General features: G+C 35.7%; 4 protein-coding genes across 6 annotated transcripts; 2 read left to right on the forward strand and 2 right to left on the reverse strand.

Annotated features, from left to right (window-relative positions):
• Nucleotides 1–545: 545 nt before the first annotated feature.
• Nucleotides 546–1,436, forward strand: LOC111484542 (pleckstrin homology domain-containing protein 1-like). Its single transcript, XM_023131194.1, has one exon. It carries the CDS (start codon nucleotides 675–677, stop codon nucleotides 1,107–1,109), a length of 435 nt encoding a protein of 144 aa, XP_022986962.1. The 5' UTR covers nucleotides 546–674; the 3' UTR covers nucleotides 1,110–1,436.
• A 796-nt stretch (nucleotides 1,437–2,232) lies between these two features.
• Nucleotides 2,233–5,791, reverse strand: LOC111484487 (zinc finger CCCH domain-containing protein 25). Its single transcript, XM_023131117.1, has 4 exons — nucleotides 5,451–5,791; nucleotides 3,995–4,104; nucleotides 3,721–3,908; nucleotides 2,233–3,269 (listed from the first exon to the last, which is right to left on the reverse strand). Exons 1-4 carry the CDS (start codon nucleotides 5,621–5,623, stop codon nucleotides 2,565–2,567), a joined length of 1,176 nt encoding a protein of 391 aa, XP_022986885.1. The 5' UTR covers nucleotides 5,624–5,791; the 3' UTR covers nucleotides 2,233–2,564.
• A 449-nt stretch (nucleotides 5,792–6,240) lies between these two features.
• Nucleotides 6,241–8,001, reverse strand: LOC111484510 (dehydrodolichyl diphosphate synthase 2). 3 transcript variants are annotated; one of them, XM_023131145.1, is made up of 4 exons: nucleotides 7,553–8,001; nucleotides 7,010–7,074; nucleotides 6,373–6,905; nucleotides 6,241–6,304 (listed from the first exon to the last, which is right to left on the reverse strand). In XM_023131145.1, the coding sequence occupies exons 1-3, from the start codon at nucleotides 7,931–7,933 to the stop codon at nucleotides 6,455–6,457; spliced, it is 897 nt and encodes a 298-aa protein (XP_022986913.1). In that variant the 5' UTR covers nucleotides 7,934–8,001; the 3' UTR covers nucleotides 6,241–6,304; nucleotides 6,373–6,454. The 3 variants fall into 3 exon arrangements, with proteins under 3 accessions (XP_022986913.1, XP_022986916.1, XP_022986914.1); XM_023131148.1 differs by having other exon boundaries at nucleotides 6,373–6,902; nucleotides 7,007–7,074; nucleotides 7,553–7,999; XM_023131146.1 differs by lacking the exon at nucleotides 6,241–6,304 and having other exon boundaries at nucleotides 6,372–6,905.
• A 2,147-nt stretch (nucleotides 8,002–10,148) lies between these two features.
• LOC111484454 (protein DAMAGED DNA-BINDING 2) lies at nucleotides 10,149–15,262 on the forward strand. The gene is made up of 11 exons (XM_023131062.1): nucleotides 10,149–10,441; nucleotides 10,561–10,651; nucleotides 11,154–11,281; nucleotides 11,967–12,089; nucleotides 12,230–12,318; nucleotides 12,454–12,574; nucleotides 12,859–12,950; nucleotides 13,051–13,180; nucleotides 13,449–13,697; nucleotides 14,273–14,469; nucleotides 14,706–15,262. Exons 1-11 carry the CDS (start codon nucleotides 10,211–10,213, stop codon nucleotides 14,941–14,943), a joined length of 1,689 nt encoding a protein of 562 aa, XP_022986830.1. The 5' UTR covers nucleotides 10,149–10,210; the 3' UTR covers nucleotides 14,944–15,262.
• Nucleotides 15,263–17,051: the final 1,789 nt, after the last annotated feature.

The raw sequence follows: 17,051 nt of genomic DNA on the forward strand, positions 1-17,051 counted from the left end.
TTTGTTTTAGGCGTTTTCGAAAGGTTTCATACCAGGAGATGTATTCCTTTACTTATAAACCCATGATTTAGCTATCGTGACTCCCAACAATCCTCTAGAATAATACTTGTTTCTTCCTCCCTTAATCACATTTCTTCCACTATTCTTAAACTTTTAAATTTCTGAAGATTTTTTTTCCTGAAATTAAAATTGTAATATTAATCATTATTATTTTTTAAATTAAAATAAATATATATTGTTCCATAGTCCCACTAATTATTAGTAGAAAATATTTTTTTAATTGAAAAATGAGTAAATTGTTTTATTTTAAATCAGGAAATTTCACGCTTGAAACAACGCAACAGCTTTGTTTTATTATTAAGAAGAAAACAAAGCAATACAGCCTGGTTTTTGTTAAGAGGGTGAGTTCGCCTTAAAACGACACCGTTTACGGTAGTCAATAAGTCAATACTGACAGCTAATTTCTATAATAAATACGTAAAAAATTGGAATATATATATATATATATATATATATATATATATATATTACATAAATAGAAGCAAGAGTCTCGCACTACTAGATCCCATTCGCAACCACATCCGCCCTAGAGGCATAGAAAATCAATACAAACATTTCTCTGTCTCTCTCCCCTTCTCCCTCCGATTCCGTCGCGGCCGACGATCTCCGGTAGGATGGAGAGCCTGTGGCGAGCGGCGACTGGCCAAGATCCGAGTCCGGATGATTACAAAGGCGTTGAATTCTGGACCAGCCCCGAGCGCGCCGGCTGGCTCAACAAGCAGGGCGAATATCTCAAAACCTGGCGTCGCCGATGGTTCGTTCTGAAACAAGGTAAACTCTTCTGGTTTAAGGACTCTATCGTTACTCGTGCCTCCATTCCACGCGGCGTCATCCCTGTCAACACCTGCCTCACCGTCAAGGGCGCCGAGGATATCCTCCATAAGCCCTGCGCCTTCGAGCTCTCCACCACCGGTCATGACACTATGTACTTCATCGCTGAGTCGGAGCGCGAAAAGGAGGAGTGGATCAATTCGATCGGTCGCTCAATAGTTCAGAATTCTCGATCGGTTACCGAATCTGAAGTCGTTGATTACGATAATAGGCGATGATTCCGATGTTGAAGACTTTTCTTCGTCCTTCACTTTCTCTATGTACAGTAACGAGGCGAGATTTAGTCTCGGATGGTTGCGGGATGAATACCGTTTGTCGAATTGGTACTATCGATCTCTGTTTCCTTCTTTCATGTTGTTAAAATTATGGTGATGATGTGAATCGAACTGAATCTCCTCTACTTCGTTTTCTCCTTGGTTCCAAAACTTCTATCAGGCAGACGATCATCCTTGCTCGTTTTTTTCTTCTGTATTTGATCTCCAATTACCGTAGTGTGTTTAAATTCTGATTTAGTATACTGATTGATGACGTTTTTTCTCAGATCATTCTTTTTCCCTCACGATTTTTATTTATCAATCTGTTTTTTTCTGAATTGTTTCTTCCAAATCAACCTATATCAGTCTGGAGAAACCTGTAAACCGATTCGATCTTCCTTACAGTTAGGGCATGCTCACATGGAGTTCCAGCCTCCAGGATCAATCGAGAAATCATTTGGCATCCTCAACAGTACACTTCTCGCATAGGACACTAGGATTTACGAATTACTTCTTAACGTAATAAATTATGCAGCTATGGCATTGACACCATTGTTATCGAATCCTAGCAACGTCAATAATTCCGTCGGGCAAGCCGTGATGAAGATGATGAATCGCTTGCCACTGGAAACCGATTATTGTAAATATAGAATGTGAAATATCCAATCAAGAAACCAGATTTGGCCTTGAATTTCGCTCAATTGATCGTGCAAAATGGACAAAATGAATCATCTGCTGGCTAAATGCAAGGTATCAAAGCCCTAATCTATCTTCTTTTCGCAAGATAAGAACAAAGCATTATAAATTTTAATTTAGGTTCCATTAACTGCGACGATATTCACATCATTTTTATTTTGTTAACACTTGAATTTGTTGTAGCAATCGAACTCATATTCATACTTTTTAGTAATGAAAATAGACATTAACGAAACTATTAATGACAATGCATTTTAATTTATATAATCAATGAACTATGTCTCAGCATTTTGGATTGAATTTTAATTACAGTTTCATGGCAGATAGATAGTAACATTCAATCTAAAGATATATCTCAAGATTATACCAAAAGGATGCGACGCCATCCACATTGCATTTGGCACCCTGAATGGCTATCAATAACTTTGGAAGAATATTCTTACAACTGAAATGAAATTATCCATATATTCTACAGCCAACCATATCTGTGATCCCATACTTAAATAATGCGCATAATCGTTACAAAAGGCTAAGATTCCAACAGCCCAAAGAACTTCACTCTCTGATCATAGCCGTTTGATAGACAAATAAAGCTTAGTTTCAAGCTAGTGAGGTAACAAAAAAGAGTTCCTATTACAATACAAGGAAACCGAACAGCCCATCGGAAGAAAACCGATTTGTGTTTAACAAGACAGGACTAACTGTAACGATTTGTTGCGGTGCTTATCTATGACGATCTTCGTTTCTTTCTCTATGAGAATGATCCCGACCATAAGAGGATCGAGAATCCCTCTTCTCATCTGGATTTTCCCGCCTATGTGATTCTGAGCGATGTCTTGTCGATTTATCTCTTTCCCTTCTATCATCTTCGTCTTCCCTCGGCTTTTTCTGAAACTCTTCGTCACCGTGCCTTTTTGACTTATCTTCTTCCCTTGTATTGTAGTCTCTTCTCGAATGCGGTGGGAGTTCGTCGTCTTGGTTCCTTCTCGATCTCCTTTCTTCCTTATGGTGTTCATCTTCTAACTTCGTCTTATCATCATCATCACCATGTCTTCTCAATCTCTTCTCTTCTTTCTCACTATCATCATGGTTCCTTCTAGATCTCTTCTCTTCCCTCTTATAATGATCATCTCCCGACTTCAGTTCACGATTGTTATCAGGATCGTGTCTGCTCAATCTCTTCTCATCTTTCCTGCCATGATTCTCTCTCGACTTGAGCTCGGATTCTTTACCATCATCCCAGCCTTTCAGTTTACTTTCCTGCCTCGCCCTCCCACTTATTTCCCTAGGATTCCTTTCAAAGTCGTCGCTATTTTTCCTTCCTTTCGCACGCAATTCTCTATCACGATCTTTTTTATCATCGAACTTGTCATGTCCCCATTTTGAACTTGCATCTTCTGCCGCCCCCCAGCCCGTGTTCGCAGCTCTCTGAATAATAAAAAACTTGATGCATTAAATTTCTAAAGTGAAGCTAAAACTCTAAGCCAAGCATGGTAAAGAAAATAGTATGTCAAAAGTTCTTTCACTCAGGGACAGCCAGCTAGTAACATTAAAGGTAAATTAAAATCCCGTGAAACTAACTGACTTCCTATAACAGCCGAAGCCTACCGTTAGTAGATATTGTCCGTTTTAGTCTATTACGTATCGTCGTCAGCCACACGGTTTTAAAACGCATCTGCTAGGGAGAAGTTTCCACACCCTTATAAGGAATTATTCGTTCTCCTCTCCAACCGATGTGGGATCTCACACTTCCCCTACAAAACCAATTCCATTTCTATACATGGCACCATCCCTCCTCCCCACTAACCAACTGTCAGGCATTAAATCCTCTTTTACACTTTCTAGAGTAAGTTTACACAATAGGAAGTCTCACACGTACCTGTTCATCATGAGAGAATTTGCACCCAGCTCCACGGGTACATTCACCCCTTTGGAATGCACGACAAACACCGCGAGCTTCCCTCTTCTTTTGTTCGGTTTCTTCATCTTCTTCTTCCTTCTTTTTATATTTAGTCACATGATCAACCCTAATGATTCGACCTAGAATCTGTGCACCATTCAAATTATCTGAAAGGGACAAACACCATTAATTAGAAATCTGCATTCATTCCCATATAACGATGAACTATCTAGAGCAAGGATCCGAAGACAACCTACAGCAAGGATTGTACTTCTCTGATCTTCATATGCAACAAAGGCAAAGCCTTTCGACTTTCCTGTACCCTTGTCTCTGACAAGATTAACATCAACAATCTCTCCATACCTGTTCGTCCAAGTACATTTCAATATTCAGATGAAAAAAAAATAATCCACAGCTAATATGCTACGTTAAAAATGCATTTACAGGCAGCTAAACATTGAAAGGGCAAGGAAGATGAAGATGTTTCTTTTATTGATTGGAAGGAATGTAATTATACACACACGCACACATATATACCAACTACCAAGATACCGAAGAGCCCTTCTTGTATTATGCTTGCAACCTACCCCACTAATCTTCGAGAGGCTTTACGCACTACAAGGCTAGCTCCGGGAGAAGAGAATGGTTTTGTGCAACTAAGCTTCTGATTGAGACATGGGTTAATTAAGAGGAAGATCATAGGTTTATAAGTAACGAACACTATCTCCATTGGCATGAGACCTTTTGGAAAAACCCAAGGAAAAGTCATGAGAGCTTATGCTTCAAGTGAACAATATCATACCATTGTGGAGGTTCGTGATTTCTAACATGGTATCAGAGTCATACCCTTAACTTAGCCATGTCAATAGAATCCTCAAGTGTCAAGCAAAGAAGTTGTGAGCCTCAAAGGTGTAGTCAAAAGTGATTCAAGTGTCGAACAAAGGGTGTACTTTGTTCGAGGGCTCTAGAGAAAGGGGTCGAACCTCGATTAAGGGGAGGCTGTTCAAGGGCTCTATAGGCCTCAAAAGAGACTCTATGGTGTACTTTGTCTAAGGGGAAGATTGTTGTAAAATATTGAACGAAGTAGTCCCACATTGGCTAATCAAGAGAAAGATCATGGGTTTAATAAGTATGGAACACTATCTCCATTGGTACAAGGCCTTTTAAAAAAACCAAAAGCAAAGCCATGAGAGCTTATGCTCAAAGTGGACAATATCATACCATCGAGGAGGTTTGCACTTTCTAACGGTATCTCCAAACATCTTGTCATATGGTTGCCCCTTCGAGATCACAAGGAAGATGAATTCAGCAAAGTAGCTAAAAAAAACTTGCCTGATCCTTCAGAGAGATGGGAGGCGAGGGAGGGAGAAACTTTTTCTCAAGCAAGGAACAACAAAACCTAATGGACTAGCAAGAACGAGCTCAATTAGTGTATTCGGTCACACATAAGCTACACAACTTGAAACATCAACTCCCTCTCTAACAAAAATCCTCTAGTTATGCAAAACCTCGGAAATTTCATTTCAGAAGCTACTCGAACTACGAGACCACACCTAAGGGAGAGAATAAATCATTTCATTGTCGAACACGCAGATCCAGCATAGAAGCTCAATGTTCCACTTAGTAAACTACCCAATCAGAACAGAGAGCCACAGAAGAACACAATGAGAACGCTGATGAGGAGAAAACAGATAAACTTATGAACTTACTGGGCGAAGACGGCGAGGAGATCACCCTCAGTGAGATCGTAAGGAATGCCTCCAACGAAAACGTAGGCGGAATCCTTGTATTTGGCGTGCCATGAGGCTTCCTCAGAAATCCCAAGCGAGGCCTCCTGAGAATTGATTTTCTGGATGCGTTTGACTAGGGTTAGAGGATTCATAGCCCACTTCGAAACCGAAATCAAAATCAAAATCAAGATCCTCTCTAGTTTCCCTTGGGCAGAGAGACGAGCGCCGAAGGGTTTTCTTCCCGAAAGGGGATCGAAGTCGAACTAGGGCGAAGCGCGCGCAGGCTATTCTCCGTATCCGCCGGTTAGGAACTTTCTAATTTTTTTCTTATTATTATTATATTTTAAACTAAAAAAATATATATATATTAAAAAATTTAAAAAAATTAAAGATAATTAAGAAATTTTCAATTTCCAAATATATTTAAAAAAAAAAAAATAAGAGCATTTTTAAACTTTTTAAAAATTTATAAATATTGAAAAAGAAATATAAAATTCAGAGATATTTTTCTATATATTTAATAAATTACTAATATTATAATTTTTTAAATCACCAAAAATATAACCAAAACGATAATTTTTAGTTTTAAATTTTTGTGTAATAAATTTGCGAATATTAAAAAAATGTCAAATAATTCACACTTTAAATTATTAAAATAATTTTATTGTTTTCCAAAATACATTAATAATTTCTCCAAAAAATATATATATATATATATAATAAAACTTTAATATAACACCGAAATTATTATTAATACGTATAAAAATTAGAAATTACATCTCTGCTTTCATTTCCTATGGTGTCGTTAACATTATATATATATATATATATATATATATATATATATATATATATATATATATATATATATATATATATATATATATATATATATATATATTTCTATTAACCAATTGATGTGTACAGTAAAAGAGTATTTATTTGATCCAGTGTTTCCGGGAAAACGGAGGAGACGAAATCAATCAAGACTGCCTTCCGCCGTAGCGCCGCTGCCTGGTCTGATACGAAACCAGAGCCTCCACGAAATCCTGTTTCCGGAAATCCGGCCAGAGCGTCTCGGTGAAGAAGAATTCGGTGTACGCCGATTGCCAGAGCAGGAAGTTGCTGATTCGGAGTTCGCCGCTGGTTCTGATGAGGAGATCGGGGTGAGGAACCGCCGTGCATTTCGTTTCCAGTTCCTGTTCGATCAGGCTGTCGTCGATGTCTTCCACTTGGATCTCGTCGTTCTTCACTTTCCGGGCGAGGCTTCTGCAGGCTTGAACGACGTCGTATCTTCCGCTGTAACTCGCCGCCACGATGAGTTGGAGTTTGGTGTTGGATTTTGTTTCTTCCACCGCCGTGTTTATTAGCTTCTGTAGGGATTTGGGAAGCAGCGATAAATCCCCAATCACCGATAACCTAATTCCCTTCCTGTTATTAATTTAATTAACGCAATTAATTAGTTGGTTAATTAACTAATTAATTTAATTAAAATATTAATAGAAAAATTGGAGGGAGAGGAGCGTAGAATTTACCGCGAAGATTTTTCCATCTCAGACTTCAAAACTCTTTCGAATAAAAACATCAAAAAGTCGACCTCCCGCTGTTCCCCGACAAAAAAGACATAATTAATTTATATAATAATAATAATTAAAAAAATGTTTTACATTTTATATATTGGTAATTTTTTTTAAGAAAATAATTATTTAATGGAGGAAATAAATTGATATTTTATCGAATATTTTTTAAAATTTAAAGATTTATTAGACATTTTGATTATTTCTAAATTTTAGAGATAAAAATCCATAAAATAAAACCAAATTCAAGAAAATTTAATTTTATGTAATAAATTTATGAAATTTATTTAAAATTATAAAATTTAATTGATAAATTAGATATAAATTTAAATTTTATGCATAAAAAAATTATAAATTTTTAAATTTGTATCTCTAGTAATTCAAAAACTCAAATAAAATTTGTAATTTTAAAAATTATCCTAAAATATTTAATTTAATTTATAATTTAATAAAGATTATACGGACTAAAATAAGATTTAAAATAAAATAAAAGGGAAAACGGACCTTAGAGCGAAGCCAGTTATCATAAGAGAAAGCAAAAACGGTGAGTACAGGAATATCCAATTCCAAACATAGGTCAACCATCTCCCTCAACGACCGTACGCCGGCGTCGTGCCCTTTCGAGTCCGGCAACTTCATCCGCCTTGCCCACCGCACATTTCCGTCCATAATCACCGCCACGTGTCTCGGCAGGAACTCCTTCTGCAGGCCCGCAGGCAACGCCGCTTCCTCCGCAGTCGGCGCGGCTACATCCGCCGCTCTCAGTCGGAGATTGGAGAAGCGGCGACGGTCGGAGACATAGGGCTTTGGAAAAGCGCAACCGAAAACGAATTTAGGCGGCGGTATAAGGTTGTCGATCGGGAGGGGGAAGCGGACGGAAAACATTGCCGGAATTAGAAGAAGAAGAGAGGAATTGTGAGTTCCAAAAACTTGCGCAGGTTCGAATCGGCTATGGGCGCTTAAATCAATTAGGTCTGTAGATAGAGACAATTAAAACGACACCACAAGTGGAGACTGTGATGTCGTTCCGTGAGAATCTTACCAATTTGCTTTTGATTTTTCGATTTTATTTATTAATTAACCGTTCTCTCATCAAATCCGCAATTAATATAGAACGCTGATTTATGATCGAACAATAAATTAAAAAAAAAATAATTCAACAACATCATTGTCTATTATTTATAATAATACAAAAATGTCAATATTTATATAATTTTATTCTAATTTGTTTTTAATTCTTAATAATTAATATTTTGAAAATTAAATTAAATTTTATGTTCTTAATTTTCAATTAAGTAAGTCTATAGATTTTAATATGTAAATTGAATAATTAACTGTTTAATTTAGTCCGGTATATATATATATATATATATATATATATATATATATATATATATATATATATATATATATATATATATAATTATTTATTTATTTTTCTATTTTTGTTTGTATAATTAGAAGTGGAGTTCGGGTGCGGACATCTGCCATGAGAGGCTTCTGGTTCTTATACTCTTTGGAGTGTCTATTGCTTGTGATAATGAAACCACATTTGTCATTTTCAGTTCCTCTTTAAATTTTGATCTTATAATTTTGATGTTTTTTCTTTTTTTGGTATTTTTTCAACGACTTACCTTGTGGTTTGTATGTCGCGTGAGTTTAGCGTCGATGATTAGAGTTTATTTGGACATTTGCACTCGTGGAATATCGTATATACCTACACCGAGTTCAAATTTAATTGTCTTGAGATCAGGATCATATACTCTGTGTGAAAAATATCTTAACCGTTAACTCTATCTCTATAGTTAGGCTGCTGCTTAATAGTATTGGTTGATTTCGAGTCGAACGGTCTAAAATTTACAGTGATTGCGATAGTTGACTTGATTTTTTATGAGTGGCTAGACTGAATTATGCTTATGCCCGAGCTTTTAGCCATCTCTCCATGTAGTCAAGAGAACGACTCGATCGAGTCTTTTAGTTGACTCTGCACGCCGTTTAAGATCTTCTCAAATTTATCAATAATTACTTTCTACTTACAAGCTGATAGCGAACTCAAATGTTTTTATTAAGGAATAGAACTTTCTAGGTGTTCTTAAGAAAAAAACAAATTAAAAGGAAAAAAAAATTAAAATTAAGAAAGAAAAAAAAAAGAAAAAAAGAACTTTCTAGGTGTTTTTTTTGGTATTTGTTATATTATTCGAAAATAATTATAATTGTTTTTTACTTAAAATTCGAATATTAAAAATAAAATTTCATTAAAAAAAATTATACGACGTGACTTTTTAAAATTAACGAATTTTTATTTTTTGTTTGAAAAAATTGAACCACAAATTACCTTTATTTGACCATATTGCCCTTTCAGGACTGGAAAATGACTCGATGTAAAATACCGGTGATGCCCTTCCATTGGTTGGGCTGGTATTGGGTGAATTTCAATGACCATTCATTTAGATTCAATTATTAACCTTTCATAATCAAATAATTATCAAAGCGTGAAATTGCATTAATTAAATAAGAAAATTACATTCAATAATTTGAATCAGTCATAATATTTTATTAAATAAATAATCATCAATATTTCAACCACTCAAAATTAATTAAATAAAATTATTTATCTAATAAAATATGGTAAATAAAATTATCACATAATTCTTTATGGATTAATAAGGAATTTTCTTTTTTTTTTTAGAAAATATGGGAGATATTTATTTTGTCTGCATTGAGACGTGTCACTACACCGCCACGTGTCATTATATGCATATGACATCACCCAAATGTTTCTTTAAATAATTTCTATTCCCCATTAAAGAAACTTTAAGGGTAGTTTGGGACATAACATAAAATAATATGTTTCTTTTTTAGTGTAAAGAAAAAATAAACAAAAACGGTAAAAAGTTATTATCTTGTCGTAATAATTTGTTTAAGGGTAAAAGTTGATTTTTTTTTTTTTTTTTTTTTTTTTAAAAAAAAAANTTTTTTTTTTTTTTTTTTTTTCTAAAAGAAAATAGATCTTTAAACGACGCCGTATTCTAGAGAGATTCACGCATGGGCAGGGGAAGGCCAAGCGGCCGGTTGAGCGCCACGTATTCTCCCGCCACCATTGAATACTGCAATGGCGCTTATAGCCGCATCCCCGAGACTAGATGTCGAAAAACCCTGAAAATGGCTCCGACGACGAGAAGTTTCTCATTTCCCAGGGTGATAATCGAGAAGGACACCGACTCCGAGCAGAGTTCGTCGGAAGAAGACGACGATGAAGAACCTCTTCACGACGAAGACGAAGATGAAGGGGAGAATGGTAAAGATTCCGAAAATGATGGCCAAAGGATTGAAGAGGAGTCCAACAATAAGGGAAAAGCCCCCATTACTATCAGTCTCAAGAAAGTGTGCAAAGTAAGTGTTCGATTCGAGGTTTTTCTGTTCGTTTCTGTCGATCACTGGTGAAGGCTTTGATCATTCGTGTTATTGGCGGGGGATTTTAAAAAATAATAACATTATGGTTGATTCTTTAGGTTTGTAAAAGGACTGGTCATGAAGCGGGGTTTAAAGGGGCTACGTACATAGATTGCCCTATGAAACCATGTTTTCTCTGCAAGATGCCTGGTGAGCGCTTAAATTTCTGTTTCTTTTACGTTTAGTTTCTTGTTTCACTTCGCCTGCTGGGATTTCCGATTCTGAACCGAATGCAACAATCGGTTGATTTTTTAAATTTGGATGATTTTCGAGAAGTGTGTTCCTCAAACAGAGTTTTAGCGGATTGGATTCGTCAATTATACATTTGAACTGCTAGAATTTTATACATTGTCTGCAAGCCGTTGCAACATTAACTTGCGTTAGATGCTATAATGTGGGAAAGCTCGGCGTTAGAATTTTTAATGAGGATGACAAGGAGCTTTATGTAGAAAATCGAGAGGGAAATTTTTGGAAGAAAACTATGAAATTTATTTAGTTCTCATCTAAGATGAACTGCCTTCTTATATGGGGGTTAACATAATTTTGTACGGTCTTCTGCATTTTGTCATGCTTAATGTTTTATTTATCCCATCTTTATGGTATTTTCTGACTTGGGGTCTTCTATTACTTGTGATTTATCAACTAATTGAAGGGCATACAACAATGTCATGCCCGCATCGGGTGGCTACTGAGTTTGGTGTCATTCCAGCATCCCATAAGAATACTCGTAATGCACTTTTATATGTCTTTGAGCGGCAGTTTAAGCCGCATATTCCTCCTGTAAGTCCGTTTCTACTTTTCTTGGTAATATTTATTTTCTTCTTTCAGTTTTGATTCCTGGGAATAGTTTTTTTATTTTTATTTTTAATGTAATTCATCAGCTCTAAGCTATCAAACTCTTAGCTGCGAGGTGCCTCTCTCCTTTTTTGCTTATCAAATTGGATTATTGTAGGTCATGCATTTTTATTATGAGATTCAAAACATGGAATTCTCCTAATTTTTATGCTGTATAAATTACAAAGTTCCTATTGTTATTATTTACTTTTATGAAACATTTAGCTTTTCTATATGCTGGTTATCAGTGGTAGATGGAATATATTTGTAAGGAACAATGTTTCAACTAATCGGAGTAATCGGTCAGAATGCCAAAGAACCTTTTCCTATTGGATTGGTTGTAATGGTAATGGAAAAATGATTGTAGTCACAAATTTTTAAACTTCTCTGCGTCCAACTATTATAAGGCCAAGTAGTCGTTCAGTGAAAGTGCCCTTATGCTGGCATGAAGACTTAACATTATCAGGTGAAAAAAAAAACCAGTCCCCTTTAGATGATCAGGTGTGCAGGACTTTGATAGCCTTCTTATTACTTGTTTGTTGAATGCTATATGTGTATGGTTGTTATACAGCTGTATTTCGAAATCACGGGCTAATTTCTGTCAGTTTGACTGGTTTATGGTATCTTGTAGATCAAACCAGCATATGTGATCCCAGATCAAGTGAACTGTGCAGTTATAAGGTACCATAGTAGACGTGTAACGTGCCTGGAGTTCCATCCTACAAACAACCGGCTTCTTTTATCTGGAGACAAGGTGAATTTGATCTATACTGGTTTACTAAATAGCCCAGTTTCTGTTCATTTGTTAGCCTTTTCGATAACCTCCGAGTAGAAACCTGATTCTCATTTTTTTTTCCTTTCTTTCCATTTTCCTTGTCTTATATATTACCTCAGAAAGGACAAGTTGGAGTTTGGGATTATGATAAAGTGCACGAGAAGGTAGTCTATGGAAATATACATTCTTGTATCGTAAATAACATGAGGTAATAATCTTCTCACGTAGTTTCTGATTTTTATCTCATTTTCTTGCTCATTGGAAATTGCTTTACTGGAGTTAAGTTATATCATGTAAACCGCACTCAATTTTTAATGGAAACATGACACCCAAATTATTTCAGGTTCAGTCCTACAAATGACGGTATGATATATGCAGCATCTTCTGATGGAACCATTAGTTGCACAGATATGGAGACTGGAATTTCTTCTTCATTAATGAACCTCAACCCTGATGGTTGGCAGGTCTTTATAACCCTTTTTTTCCTTTCCATATTGCCTCGATCAAATTTTCCTTTTAGATCGCTTCTTCCTCTGTAAGGTTAGAAATAAAGGTCTTCTAGAGAAATACCTCGTGGAATTCAGTATTCATATTTTACAAGCACTCCCCCAAGTGTGACAGTACATCATTTCGAATTCCAAACATCTATATATAAACTCCTGGGGGATGGGAATATCAGTTAGAATGACTGCAGGGGTGTGTAATCATGATTGTATTATAGCTGTAATTTTAGTGTTGTCTTCTATAGGGCCCTAATAATTGGAGGATGCTATATGGCATGGATATCAACCCAGAGAAGCACGCTGTGTTTGTCGCTGACAATTTTGGTTTTCTATACTTGTAAGTGATTTCTTTCCTTTTTCTGTTTGAATGATCAAAGATGCATCTTTCTTCTTTTTCTTTTTAAAACGTAGTTGCTTATGAGACATGATACACTTAGGGTGGATACAAGGTCAAACAACAAATCTGGGCAGGCTGTTTTGATCCATAAGAAGGGTAGCAAAGTTGTTGGACTGCACTCTAATCCTCTTCAACCTGATCTTCTCTTGAGTTGTGGAAATGATCATTTTGTAAGATAATTTGATCGTTTGTATTATTTGTTTAAATCTTTTGTTCTGTTCCACCGTAATTGTGCATGTGTGATGGATAGAGTTCCTTTAATAAGAACATATATGATAAGCAACAAATGACATGCAGTTTTTTTTTTATCATTTGCTTACAAATACTACATTTTCATATTTCCATTAAAAATTTATGGATATCAGGCTCAAAGATTTCCAATATTTGATTGCATGTTACTGTCCATCATGCTAACCACAAAAAGCTTCTGGATATCAGGCTCGAATATGGGACATTCGCCAATTAGTAGCTGGTTCTTCATTGCATGATCTAGCACACAGACGTGTTGTAAATTCTGCTTATTTTTCTCCCATCTCCGGTTGCAAAATTCTTACAACGGCTCAGGATAACCGCATTCGTGTATGGGACTCTATATTTGGCAACTTGGATTCACCTAGTCGAGAAATTGTGCACAGTCATGATTTTAACCGACATTTGACTCCTTTTCGAGCAGAATGGGATCCAAAGGTGATATAATCTCGCATCAACTTATATATATGTTGATATTTGTTCTCTCTCTCTCTCTCTCTCTCTCTCTCTCTCTCTCTCTCTCTCTCTCTCTCTCTCTCTCTCTCTCTCTCTCTCTCTCTCTCTCTCTCTCTCTCTCTCTCTCTCTCTCTCTCTCTCTCTCTCTCTCTCTCTCTCTCTCTCTCTCTCTCTCTCTCTCTCTCTCTCTCTCTCTCTCTCTCTCTCTCTCTCTCTCTCTCTCTCTCTCTCTCTCTCTCTCTCTCTCTCTCTCTCTCTCTCTCTCTCTCTCTCTCTCTCTCTCTCTCTCTCTCTCTCTCTCTCTCTCTCTCTCTCTCTCTCTCTCTCTCTCTCTCTCTCTCTCTCTCTCTCTCTCTCTCTCTCTCTCTCTCTCTCTCTCTCTCTCTCTCTCTCTCTCTCTCTCTCTCTCTCTCTCTCTCTCTCTCTCTCTCTCTCTCTCTNCTCTCTCTCTCTCTATATATATATATATATATATATATATATATATATATATATATATATATATATCCTTCCCCCTTGCTGTTCCTTAGGGAATTTCAATTTGATATGCAATGCAGGACCCATCTGAATCGCTTGCGGTTATCGGTCGCTACATAAGTGAAAACTATAATGGAATTGCCTTGCATCCCATCGATTTTATTGACGTCAGCACGGGGCAATTAGTCGCTGAGGTAATGGATCTGAACATAACCACAATTAGTCCAGTGAACAAGCTACATCCACGGGATGATGTTTTGGCGTCTGGGAGTTCAAGGTTTGACATGAATTCATTTCTATATATATAATATATATACACATACACACACTCTTCCCAGAATGTTATCATGATAGTTGGCTTTGGAACTCTCCAAATTTTAATAGATTAAGCTGTCTATAAGAAATCTTCTATACTTCAACTATTCAATTCTCACTTGTTGTCGAGAGATTACTCTTCCCCTACAAGTTTATCCATTAATGCTATTAGCATTTTTGTTGTGCTTGCTCTCTCAGATCCCTTTTCATTTGGAGGCCAAAGGATGACCATGAACCAACAGAGCAGAAGGACGAAAGGAAAATTGTTATTTGCACCGGAACAGAGAAGAAACGCAAGCACAAGTCGAAAAATGATGGAAGTGATGACGATGATTCCGATGTCGATAAGTTCACACCGACCCTGAAAGGTAAAAACTTAAAGTCAACGAAATCTGCAACTAAAATGAGGAACACTCCTCGCAAAATGAAACGTTAATTTAACTAACCCCCCTCTCCATTTAGAGTTCTACAACCTTATTTATCCCCTAAGTTCATAGAATGTTCTAGGTTTAGTTTGAATCACCATAGCCCCTTGGTAAGATTAACTCAAAATTAGTCACCATAGCCCCTAAGTTCATAGAAAATTTTAGGTTTAGGTTTATTTTGAATCACCAATGCATATTGCTGGTAATTTACTGCTTGATGTGCTCACTTTTTGGCTGCATTTTGGAGGCTGATTCATATTTGTATGCATCTTAAAGCCATCCTTTTTTGTGTTGGTAATATAATTTCTAAGCTGTGTGTGTGTTCATCTATTTATCTTCTTTTTTTCTTTTAAAAAAATAGTATTAACCTTTAATTTTGAGTAATTTGGGGATCGTATCGTGTTTGAGTTCCCGTCTTTACGTCTATCTATATTTGCAAGGGTTCGGGTCAACTCGTGCGACTTTTTAGATTTGGGTGCCAAAAGAATATTCTATGAGTAGTAATCTGAGTTAATATAAGTAAATTTGAAGTTCAAATCCTTGAAACAATATTAAAAATAAGTTTGTGTGTAATTTTGCTTCTTCCTTGGAAAAGGGTGACAATACAACGAAACTGATCAGGAATAGTATGTTTGTAACAACCGGGACACATATTTTCAAACAAAAGCCCTCATTGGTTTCTTATTAACACCGTTTTGAACACAACAATTATCACTTTTGAACACAAGCTGTTACTCGAGCGTTTGCGCATCTGTATTCTTTGCCTCGACCCTCCATTCATGCGACCCGACCCTTCGACTATAAATAAAATTAAGGAAATTTTCATTACAATCAATATGTGTATGTATAAATAACGATCTTAGGAAATAGTTTTAATAATATATACATAGATGGAAGCTTTGTTTCAGAGGTTACTTGTTTGACAGATGGGTTCTTGCGTGCATGTGACCACGTACGTCTCTTAAATGAAGCTTACATACATTGTTACTTTCCAATAATACCCCTCGATTTTCTCCCTTTTTTTTTTTTTATATATTTTTCCCTTTTCAAGGAAATTATTGTTACGTGACTGAATACGTAATCGCTTAGAAATTTTCAAAATTCATACCTTTTCTACTCTTTTCCAAATATATACATGGGAAGGCGGAGTGAGGGCAGAAACGTAAATGACCGTGAAAACTATAATTTATATTTCCAACCTCGGATAAAATTAATCAGATTTAATCGTGCTTAGATTTTTTGTGGTGTAAATTAAATAGATGTCATTTTGTTCATAGAAATCATCGATAGTTATAAATACGTTAACATGCAATGCTTCTCATTAAATTCCTCCAAATTAAAAGAAAATTTAAAAAATCATTTACTTATTTCTTTTCTTTTTTGTGACTTATTATTGGGTATGGTAGCAACCCAATCTCCATACAAATTTATCTTTTCTTAGAAATAAATAAATAAATAAATTATGGCTTATGGGTTATTATTATTTATTATCTTTTTTAAATTTTATGTGATTGGCCTAATTAGTCGGTGTGGGATTGGCCTAATTAGTCGGTGGATTTCATCGTCATAATTATTTTTTATTCCATAATTTTAAAAGAAAATTAGAAGTTTTTTTTTTTTTTAATTTCACATAATTTTTTAGAGAATTAAAGTGAAATAATAGAATATATATATAAATTACTCTCCAAAATTACTCGTGAAATTTTCATGTAATTGACCAAAAGTTAATTAAGATATTTTAAAGTCTTCCAAAATAAATCCAAAAACGGTCCCACACTGCCATTTTTTTTAATTAATAATGATTTTAGATATTCAATTACCATACAAATTAAATAGTAGCATGAAAATAATTTACTAGTACTTTAACCCATATGCCTATACTCTAATGAGATTTTTTTTTGAAAGCAAATTGTCTTAAAAGCTGTGTGGACCGTCTAAGAATACAATTTTTTGGGCGGTTACAAATAGTACCAAAGCTTGTCATTAGATAGTATGCCAACGAGGATGTTATACTTCAAGGAAAGTGGATTATGAGATCTCATATCAGTTGACAATGAGAACAAAAACCTCTCTCTCACAGACGTATCGGTTGGAGAGGGGAACAGAAATCTCTCCCTAG

Source organism: Cucurbita maxima, unplaced genomic scaffold (assembly GCF_002738345.1).
Source record: "Cucurbita maxima cultivar Rimu unplaced genomic scaffold, Cmax_1.0 Cma_Scf00009, whole genome shotgun sequence".
In the NCBI taxonomy this organism is placed as follows: domain Eukaryota; kingdom Viridiplantae; phylum Streptophyta; class Magnoliopsida; order Cucurbitales; family Cucurbitaceae; genus Cucurbita; species Cucurbita maxima.

Excerpts from the sequence above, each read along its gene's own strand:
- LOC111484542 (XM_023131194.1), top strand. The coding sequence starts at position 675 with ATGGAGAGCCTGTGGCGAGCGGCGACTGGCCAAGATCCGAGTCCGGAT.
- LOC111484510 (XM_023131145.1), bottom strand. The coding sequence starts at position 7,933 with ATGTTTTCCGTCCGCTTCCCCCTCCCGATCGACAACCTTATACCGCCG. Across the intron at positions 7,075-7,552 it reads ATAACTGGCTTCGCTCTAAG|CGGGAGGTCGACTTTTTGAT; the intron begins GTCCGTTTTCCC and ends GTCGGGGAACAG. Across the intron at positions 6,906-7,009 it reads TCTGAGATGGAAAAATCTTC|CAGGAAGGGAATTAGGTTAT; the intron begins GCGGTAAATTCT and ends TTAAATTAATAA.
- LOC111484454 (XM_023131062.1), top strand. The coding sequence starts at position 10,211 with ATGGCTCCGACGACGAGAAGTTTCTCATTTCCCAGGGTGATAATCGAG. Across the intron at positions 11,282-11,966 it reads TTAAGCCGCATATTCCTCCT|ATCAAACCAGCATATGTGAT; the intron begins GTAAGTCCGTTT and ends GGTATCTTGTAG. Across the intron at positions 13,698-14,272 it reads GAGCAGAATGGGATCCAAAG|GACCCATCTGAATCGCTTGC; the intron begins GTGATATAATCT and ends TATGCAATGCAG.
- LOC111484487 (XM_023131117.1), bottom strand. The coding sequence starts at position 5,623 with ATGAATCCTCTAACCCTAGTCAAACGCATCCAGAAAATCAATTCTCAG. Across the intron at positions 3,909-3,994 it reads AAGTACAATCCTTGCTGTAG|ATAATTTGAATGGTGCACAG; the intron begins GTTGTCTTCGGA and ends TGTCCCTTTCAG. Across the intron at positions 3,270-3,720 it reads AATTCTCTCATGATGAACAG|AGAGCTGCGAACACGGGCTG; the intron begins GTACGTGTGAGA and ends TTTATTATTCAG.